The sequence below is a fragment of the Capsicum annuum genome, chromosome 12 (assembly GCF_002878395.1).
Source record: "Capsicum annuum cultivar UCD-10X-F1 chromosome 12, UCD10Xv1.1, whole genome shotgun sequence".
Classification (NCBI taxonomy): Eukaryota; Viridiplantae; Streptophyta; class Magnoliopsida; order Solanales; family Solanaceae; genus Capsicum; species Capsicum annuum.
In genome coordinates this window covers 185,830,310-185,839,657 of record NC_061122.1, presented here as the reverse complement: position 1 = coordinate 185,839,657, position 9,348 = coordinate 185,830,310, and the positions used below count along the sequence as shown (strand labels likewise).

Genomic DNA, 9,348 nt, shown 5'->3' with positions numbered 1-9,348 from the left:
TTGAAGAGCCTACGACATAACACTTCCAAAGAAAAAAAGTTCCAAATGAAATAGTCTTTGAAAAATAAGGAGCAAATAAACATAATAAGAAGGCAATGTGCTCTTGAAGAGCCTACGACATAACATTTCATGAAACCTTATAAGAAGTTCAGGTACCTGAAAATAAAGAAGTGATGAGATCTCAAAATGTTATGTCGCATTGTGAATCGATACAAAATGAGAAATCATCGACGATATCTTTAATACAATATTAGCGCAATATTGTAAAAGATTACGAAGATCTGAATTCTATGTTTATTTAAGTATGCTAACTTAGAAACATTTATCAAGTGACATGAAAGGGTGCATTTTTGTAAGTGAAAACTTATTTGATTTGCACTTCACACACTTGAAGATGTCACACATGAAATGTTAAATATTGTGACTTGACAAAATATATCTTGCAAATACTACAAGGTCTGATATAGCCTTTTCGATTAATTTGTTAGCAATGTATAGTTTTACTCCTATTAGGAGACATCGAAATGGGATCAAACACATGATCTTGTATTATTCTAAAGCTTGCAGTCCCGATTATGTTGATGTTAGGTATTTATTTAACCCACATAAATCTCGATCTCAAATATGAAATGTGCTCACATGTGGGGATACTGTCATATCTTGGAGATATGTAAAGCAGTCTATCTAGCCACCTCATTGAATTATGTTGAAATAATAGTTATTCATCAAGCAAGCTGAGAATATGTATGGTTGAGGTCTATGATACATCTCATTAGAGAAAAATATGGTTTGAAATGCGATAATGTACCCACAATTTTATACAGAGATAATGTAGCATGCATAGCACATCTTTATTTCGGATTCATAAAAGTAGATAGAACGAAGCACACTTCATCAAAGCTTTTCTACCTACATGAGCTACAAAAGAATAGTGATATTAACGTGCAACAGATTCATTCAAGTGACAATTTGGCTGATTTATTCATCAAGTCTCTTCCAATTATAACTTTCAAGAAGATGGTGCACAAGATCGGGATGCAAAAGTTCATTGATGTTCTCATCAGGGGAGCAAATACGCGTTGTACTCTTTTTTCCTTTCAAGGTTTTGTCCCACTGGATTTTCTTGTAAGGTTTTTAATGAGGCATACTAAATGTGTATTGTTAGAAATGTGTACTCTTTTTCCTTCACTAGATTTTTTTTCACAGAGTTTTTTCTAGTAAGGTTTTAGCGAGACACATTATCTATCTAGACATTCAAGGAGAGTGTTATAAATGTATTTACATTATATTGAATGCTCAATAAAATCTATCAAGATCTAATTGATATATTTGAAGTATCTGTCTTTTAATCAGAAACTATGAGTATTTTGTCTTTTAATCAAAAACTACAGTATTTTTTCTTATAAATAGAGAAAGATGATCTCTCATCACTCAAAAGTCAAGAAAAATAAAAAAGTGTCTCCTCTTCTTTCTATTTATTCTTCTTATTTTTTCTTTATATTTCATAACAACAACAACAAAAAAATGTCACTTTTAATTTTAGAAGCATGCCATATATAAAGAGAGAGAATAGGTGCTGGTGCTCGATTTTAAAAATACGTTAATGCAATATTTGAAACCTTTTCATTTAAAAAAAAAATGAAAAAGAAAAAAACAAACTATTTAGCGCCTGACTCTATTTAAATAAGGATTTTTCCTGGTCCACCCATTTCACTTGGAAAGTATCTCAACTTCTTTTAAAATAAATAAATAAATAAATAAATGGGAGGATGAGCGTTAGCTACTCCGCACAAAATCAAGAATGCAGATTCTTCATACTCAATCTCTACTTTCTTCTCTTAAACCCTTCAATTTAATTCCCTTTTCAATTCACAAATTCCCCAAATTTGATGGTAATTTCATTGTCTAATCAATTTTTTTATTTCTTCTTTATATATAAAATGGATTGTCCACATTTCAGTTTTAAGATTGCAATGTTTATGGTTCTTATGTACCCTTCTTTAGAATTTATTTCAGAATTCAAACAAGTCTATCTATAATTATAATTTTTTAAAAAAATATTTCGAATTGTCAATAATGCTGACCTATAATACTTTTTAATATAGTTTTCAAATATATAAATTTTATTTCAAAAGTTTAGAAGATCTCAATACTCAAATTGATGATCAAACTTAAATTGTTTACTCTCAAAATTGTGCCTCAGAAATTGAGACAGGGTAACTGTTAATTCCTCTGCAGTTGCAGATTTGGGTAGTCATGTTATGAAGGCAAATCATGGTTTGAAAACCGACAATCGCAGTGTGATATGCTCAGCTACTGAACAACCGAGCTTTGGTAATGACGCGAAACGGAAAAGGTTCCTGCATTTTCACTCTTCTTGATTTTTATACCGTTACTGAATTGTGACCTTGCTGTATAAAAAAAATAATCATATGTTGGTGGGCTCGTTTAGTTAGACATTGATAACATGACAAAAATGGAGCACTATTGTTCGACAACTACAGCATACCCAATGAAATCCCACACAAATGAGATCTGGGGAGGGTAGAGTGTATGTGAAGCCTTACCCGTTACCATATTAGGGTAAAGAGGCTGTTTCGAGTTGCACTATTGTTGGAGTCCCTAAAATCAGCATATGACTTGGGGGTCGTTCAGTAAAGTGTATAAGAATAGTATGGAATGGGGTGTATTAGTAATGCTAGAAATTAGTTATGCTAAGATTATTTCTTATCCGCTGTTTGGTTTGGTATATTAAGAACATTCTGTTTTCAACCTTGCTTATCCATGTATTAATGATGCGAAATGGAAAAGGTTCCTGCACTTTCACTATTTGTAAAGTTTATATAGATACTGAATTGTGACTTTGCAGTATAAAAAATCATATGTTGTTGGCTCCATTCAGTAAGACATTGATAATATGGGAATGTAGCTCCATTGTTCTAGTCTTTAAAAACAGCATATGACTTCAGTAATTTAACTTTTTTTAATCAAGGGTAAGAAGTTGAACTAATGTGCAATAGTTTTCTGGCATATTTGAAAAAAAATGTAAAAGGGGAAAAGGATATTCAGTATCAACCTACACTTCATTTGATAACAATACTAAGATTCGACACGTCTCTTTTGTCTTTCAGCATGCACTATTTTATACTTATCTTGAATCTGTAGATCTTAATGAGTCGTGATCGGTTATATTTAGCTTGACAATTCTAGATTTTGATATTCCTCTCCCTATAGCTAGAGTAGAATTTGATTTCCTTTGCTTTTCATTCATATTTGTTAGGGGGTGCGCATTTAAGAACATTTGCAGTGAAAGATGAGGATGATAATGCATCTCCTCTTCTCACAGGGTTCAGGGCAGGGTTACACCCCAAGGGATTGTAATGTAGGTAGTCTATGTTGACACAAGCATTAGTGGCTAATTCCACAACACTCCACCTGTGATCTATAGGCCATGAACACAATTTTACTCATTGCTCCAAGGTTCCCCTTTCAAAGACGATGATTATAAGAGCATTTTCATTAGAGAGGACCTTCCGGGAATTGTGTAATTTTGGGTATAACATAATCAACTAATCTGCCCATTATATATAGACTTGAGGATTGTTTGTGGTAAACTTAATTGAACTGTACAATTTCTTTCATCCTTATCCCAATCTTGAATGTAGTTTAGATCTTGTTATTGTTGCTTGTAATATTATGTTTTCTCAAGTTGCTCTTGGAAAAACAATACTTGCTTGTTGCTTGCAGAAAAGTGGTTGAGCACGTGTGTCTGCTCAAAGGGAAGAATGACTTATCTGAAGAACAGGAGAAAGATATGCTGGATTACCTTTATACAACCCAATATCAAATGCGTGGCGTTGTTTCCATTTCATTAGGTCATAGTTACTTCTTGTTTGACTTCTAAATCGACGTAATAAGGGTTGTGAGTGTTTGCTTTAATCGTGCTCTGTGGAATATTAATCGAGTTCTTTAATTTGTTGTACTTATGTTTGGTAACCACTGTAAGAGATCTATTAAAAATGTAATCAAGTCCTGGGCAAAAGCATAAGGAGTCCAAACTTTTTCTTAAGGAGGTTAAAACTTCTCCAAAGTTGAGTTGCAAAATGAAGAAAGAGATCTAGATGTAGGAAAATTAAATATCCACTTTATTCAGTTTGAGTTAAATCCCTATGCTTCTCGTCCTAAACCTAAAGCTTGAGTCAGTCTTCCTTTCAAGTTTGTTTTGCGTGAAGTGCGGAGATGATGCCTTTTGTGGTGTCTATTCACAGAATGTTTGTTTGATATTTATTTACTGATGTAGGACGCGTCTCTGGTGGGAATGATGACAAATATAGCCACGCTATCTACATGCGTTTTCAAAGAAAGGAAAATCTGTTGAAGTTTTATCAGAATCAATTTTATGTGGATGTCCTTAAGGACCATGTTGTGCCTTACTGCCATGTATGCCCTAACATGTAAAGAACAAAATCCTCTGTGTCATTTGATTTGTTGCTTTGGAGATGAAATCCACCCGCTTCTTTAACTTCTATGCTTCTTCGTATCCTGAAAATTTTCAGTTTTACATTTTGACAGGAGATTATCAATGCCGACTTTGAGTCCGAAGTAGAAGATGACATGCTATCAATATTTCGAAAAGGGGAGGTTGAAACATATCCATTTATTTGAATCTCGCTGGATGTTTAAACTTGGTAGTTAGAGTTGTTATTCCTTTTGGCCATTCAATTGATTTATGTTCTGATATACTTAATGCGGGATAGGCTTACCACCAGACTTTTTCTGGAGTAGGTCAATTGTTGATCCCCAACAGTAAGGCTTATCCTGTTTCTATTAGGTTCACTCTTTAATATGTCTATTATTTGGTGGTTTCAAAATTGACATGATAGCTTTCTCAAACAATCCTACCTATCTTTCTCTTTCCAAAATTTCAGTAGTTTTGGTATTTGCTAGCAAGCATTAGTGACAGTAGGTAGTCAAAATGAAACGTTTGGCTGTCTTTACGTGGCAGGAGTTCAACTATGGTATGGAGCTTGTACTTCTCATAACATTTGGTAAGAGTTCTTTGGATGGTCCTGCTGAAGATGCTTTGGTCGCTTTGTCAAAGCTAACAATGGATTTCCCGTCCTTGATCGTTCAGGCTACCATCGGTATTCCTGGAATTTTTTACTGATGACTACTTATCTATAGATTTTCCCCAATTGAAATGCTGCATTTTCTTGTATGTCTAGAAGTCATATGGAAGCATATTATTGAAATTAAAGTTGGAGATCAAAGATATTTAATAAACTAAAGGGACTCAGAATATCATAACTTGTTCCCCTGGTGCTGTTTTCTCTGCCAGTTCTCCAGCACCTCACCCAATTATTACTTCTGTTTTTCAGGTGCAAATTTTAACATTTCCAGTGCAGAATATACTCATGCTGTAGTAATACGGTTTCGCTCTTGTGAGTTCTCATCTTTTTCCTTTAACTTGCAATGAACTATTTCCAACAGCTAACTGTATATTTATTAATCAGCGGAGGCCTTCCAGATGTTCATGAACAGTTCAGAATACAATAATGTAAGTGCGCTTAATCTATGGCAGGCCTTCCAATATTAGAATCACTACCATAATACATCATTTATCATTGTAGAAAGAACTCCAAGGGAATCACTTTCTATAACCTATTTGTTCGATAAGTTGAGATTATCTTTTAGAGATTTAACATATAAGATTCTTCTGTTTATATTTCTGGTTAAGACCTCTTTTATCGTGTAGGCTATAGCATGGCTTGATTTACTATCATTATCATAGTATGCGGAAATCATTAATTTAATGATTTTGAAGTTAAAAAGAAGCTTTGATATGGCCTAAATTTCTTGACTTGATGATGCCAAATCTAGTTGCCAAAATCTGAATTTTTTTTTTTTAATTGAAAGCAGATGTGGAGATCTAAATTTCAGCCAATTGTCCAAAAACATCTTTCTGTTCATTTTTCAATTGATCCAGTGGGCACAGAGCTTATGTAGCAACAATTTCATCCCATTGCTGGTTCACTTGGGCTACTTTGGCCTTAGTTACATATAAAGAATTTAAACATCTTATTTTTTTTATCGACCGACCATGGTGGCTTTGGGATGCCTCTATTACATCACATTGAAATGCCTCTTCCAAACAATCAGCAGGTTAGCATCTAAATCACTAACATTGTTTAAATTTTGTTGTGTTCAGCTTTGCCTCATCAACTACATTAATTAGTAATTATGTAGTATCTTTTATAACTTTAGCATCATTTTTCTGTGTTAACTGAACTGGAATTAATATAATCCAGTTAATAAATACACCGGAATACAGCATTTTTAGTTGTGTGACATGCTATGTACGTAAAGGATAGCATAATTTAATTGCATATATGATCTTGTGTCCATTAGGCTCCCATTTACTTACTTGAAGGTCTCGTGGGAAAGCAAAGTCAGTTGGTATATTCTGACATTCTACTAAAGGCTTTTTCCAGAATGTTGAAAATAAAGCTCGTTGAAGACCCATCCTTTCAGTTTTTATCGAGGGGAACACTATCAAAAATAGAAGAAATAAAGTCTTAACTGAAATAGGTTTAATTAAAACTATGTAGCTGACTTTTGATTTTGAGGATCTAATAACTGATTTTTTTAGATCAGTTTAGTAATTTTGCCTTTTATGTGTTTCTCATGGCACACATATAGTTCTCATACAATAAGGGAGAAGTTAAATCTTTCAACTTGGCATACTATTCGAAGAGGTGGTAAAACTTCAATTGCCTCACGATCATCATCAGTCACGGAATTCACCTCGAAATACTTCAAATGAAATGGTGGACTTGTTGGAGGACATACTAATAGAATCTTCTTATGTGGATGTACGAAAGAACACATTGTTTTTTATTTGTATCATAATGTATCCGATGGATCTAAAAGCTAACTGGCTTCTCCACCAGTAAGGTTGTTATTGCTTAAAATATTTATTAACCAGGCTTAGGATAGAAAATAAGGAAGAAAAATTTAGCTTATTGTGGCTGCTTTTGAATTTTGCTAGTTGACTTCTTTGCATCAGCCAGTGTGTTTTGTTTTGAATGGACATACATTAATCAAAGTGAGGGAGCCAATGTGATTGATTGGTTATTCGTAATATTAGAAATTTGTCTTTCATTATCTGCAGCCTTTTATTATTGTTTTAAGTTGTATAAGTTGCAAAAGATATATATATATATACACACACATTCAAAGATCACATGATGCAGCTTTTGAACTCTGGATAACTAGATCAAGATCCCCAGCCAGAAAGAGCAACTGCTGCAGTGTATAAATGGACAGAAAGTGCAAAATATGTACAGTAACAACATACCTAGTATAGTTTTGGAGAGGGTAAAGTGTATACAAACCTGACTTCTACCTCAGAGGTAGAGCGGCTGCCTCCGACAGACCCCCGGTTCAAGATAAAAACAGTTTAAAAAAAGATGTAACGAAAATATAAGAAATGACAGACAGTAGTAAAACAACATATAGTAGCAGAATCATACTACAACAAGATAATACTATAATCATCTTACACAAAGCAATAGAAAAGTACAAAATATGTAAAACCTCAAAAAAAAAAAAAAAAAAGTTAAAAGCAAGACAGACGGACAAGAAACTTCCAAGTTCAATGAATGAAATATATTGTTCTCTATACAGTATTACTTGGAACATGTAACAAAAGAAAGAATAAATAGTCCCTCCATCCCAAATTGCCTGTCCCAAATTAAGATGGTAATTGATTAAGAAAAATAATTAAACATGGCTAGTTTACCATAGTATTCCTATTAAATGATGTTTATATTTTAATTTAAAGAAAAAGTAATTAATGTAAAGGGTAAAACATAGGGAAAAAAAGTCGTTTCTTCTTGATTAATGAAAAAATACAAGTAAAATGAGAAATCAAATTAGGAAATTTGGGACGGGTAATTTGGGATGGAGGGAGTACGTAAAACTTCAAAAAAAGAAAGTAAAAACAAGGAGGACAAGAAACTTTTTAAGTTCAATGAATGAAATATAATTGTTCTCTATACAGTATTACTTGGAACATGTAACAAAAGACTTTCCATTATTAGTTACTACTGTTTCCTAGTATAAACTTGTGAATTGCCACTATACAATCAAAAAGAAGAAAACCATAAAGAATAAACATGTATAACCCAACTAACTGCAAAACCTGTGATTAATACAAAACTCAATTCAATTGTGTAAAGGGTTTGGTCCTCCTGGAACGGCGTGATGCGAAACACTGTAGCTTTGCTCAATATCTTCATTTCTTGATGCTTTAGGATCTGTTGAAAAACTGGAATCCAACTGTGTTTGCAGTGGTGATTCTTTGGCTGACAATGAGGATCAACATGATTAGTAGTAAAAATGGAACATAAGGGTACTGAGTTTTCATGACTATATGATGATATGAAGAAGATTTGGAAAATGATATTATTCAATTGTACAGATTGATGACTTGTCCTAATTAATATGCTTTGAAAAACATATGGTGTAGACAAGAGATGGAATAAGAAAGTACACATACTAATCTTGGTCGGTGTAAAATGACCTTCGTACCCAAAAAAAAGTTTGATTGTTAATTGTTAATTGTCAACAGTTTAATGCACTTGGTCAAACAGTTCATCATGCTGTGTTAATGCCAAAAAAAAATCCTCAATAACAATCTGGTGCAAAATAAGTGGTACTAAGGCCTTCGAGTTGGAATTTTCAATTATAAACAAGAGTGCCTTTTGATGACCTATGTCGAAAGGATATTTATCTAATCGAATTGATTGCGTAAAGCTTACAGTAGCCTATGTCGAAAGGATATTTATCTAAAGGAAGATTGAAACGCCAACAAACGTTTATTGATGTAGATGTTATATCCCAATTATATGACAGTACACTATTTGGAGAGTCAATAATACTAATTGTGACCGATTTTTCATATATTTTTTAAACCTTTTTATACAAAATAATTGTGATGTATAGAATTTTATGTACTTCCTAAAGGGTAACTATGCACATTCTATTCCGAAAAAAAAAAAAAAAGATTACTAAGTTTTCCAATTAATACGGAAATCACGCTTGATGAATTTTGTGCTCTTTAATACTACTTTTTGGGATACTGTATCTAATTCATTCCATTATAATTAAAATGAAGCTTTTATTTTATGTGATTTTTAAAGATAATATAAACCAAGTGTAATTTTAAAAGTGGAATTTGAGGAGAATAGAATGTACGTAAATCTTATTCTTACCAATATCAAGCAGAGAGGTTACCGATAGCTCAAAAAGAATGTTATTGGAGTGTAATTGCAAGAAAAATATAGC

General features: G+C 32.9%; 1 protein-coding gene across 4 annotated transcripts; it reads left to right on the top strand.

Annotated features, from left to right (window-relative positions):
- Positions 1-1,711: 1,711 nt before the first annotated feature.
- On the top strand, positions 1,712-7,160 carry LOC107851389. Of its 4 annotated transcripts, none has more exons than XR_007048373.1 (10): positions 1,712-1,892; positions 2,245-2,356; positions 3,748-3,875; positions 4,301-4,440; positions 4,573-4,641; positions 5,006-5,144; positions 5,379-5,441; positions 5,514-5,557; positions 5,920-6,162; positions 6,700-7,160. XR_007048373.1 is itself a non-coding variant. In XM_016696389.2 (9 exons), the coding sequence occupies exons 1-9, from the start codon at positions 1,802-1,804 to the stop codon at positions 6,004-6,006; spliced, it is 879 nt and encodes a 292-aa protein (XP_016551875.2). In that variant the 5' UTR covers positions 1,713-1,801; the 3' UTR covers positions 6,007-7,160. The 4 variants fall into 4 exon arrangements, 1 of the variants encoding a protein (XP_016551875.2); XR_007048371.1 differs by having other exon boundaries at positions 1,714-1,892; positions 2,239-2,356; XR_007048372.1 differs by having other exon boundaries at positions 1,714-1,892; positions 2,239-2,356; positions 6,409-7,160.
- The last annotated feature ends 2,188 nt before the right edge of the window (positions 7,161-9,348 follow it).

Bases quoted from the DNA above. Each gene is read 5' to 3' on its own strand.
- LOC107851389 (XM_016696389.2), top strand. From the start codon at position 1,802: ATGCAGATTCTTCATACTCAATCTCTACTTTCTTCTCTTAAACCCTTC. The intron at 5,145-5,378 runs GTATTCCTGGAA...TCTGTTTTTCAG, and splicing joins GATCGTTCAGGCTACCATCG to GTGCAAATTTTAACATTTCC. The intron at 5,558-5,919 runs GTAAGTGCGCTT...AATTGAAAGCAG, and splicing joins ACAGTTCAGAATACAATAAT to ATGTGGAGATCTAAATTTCA.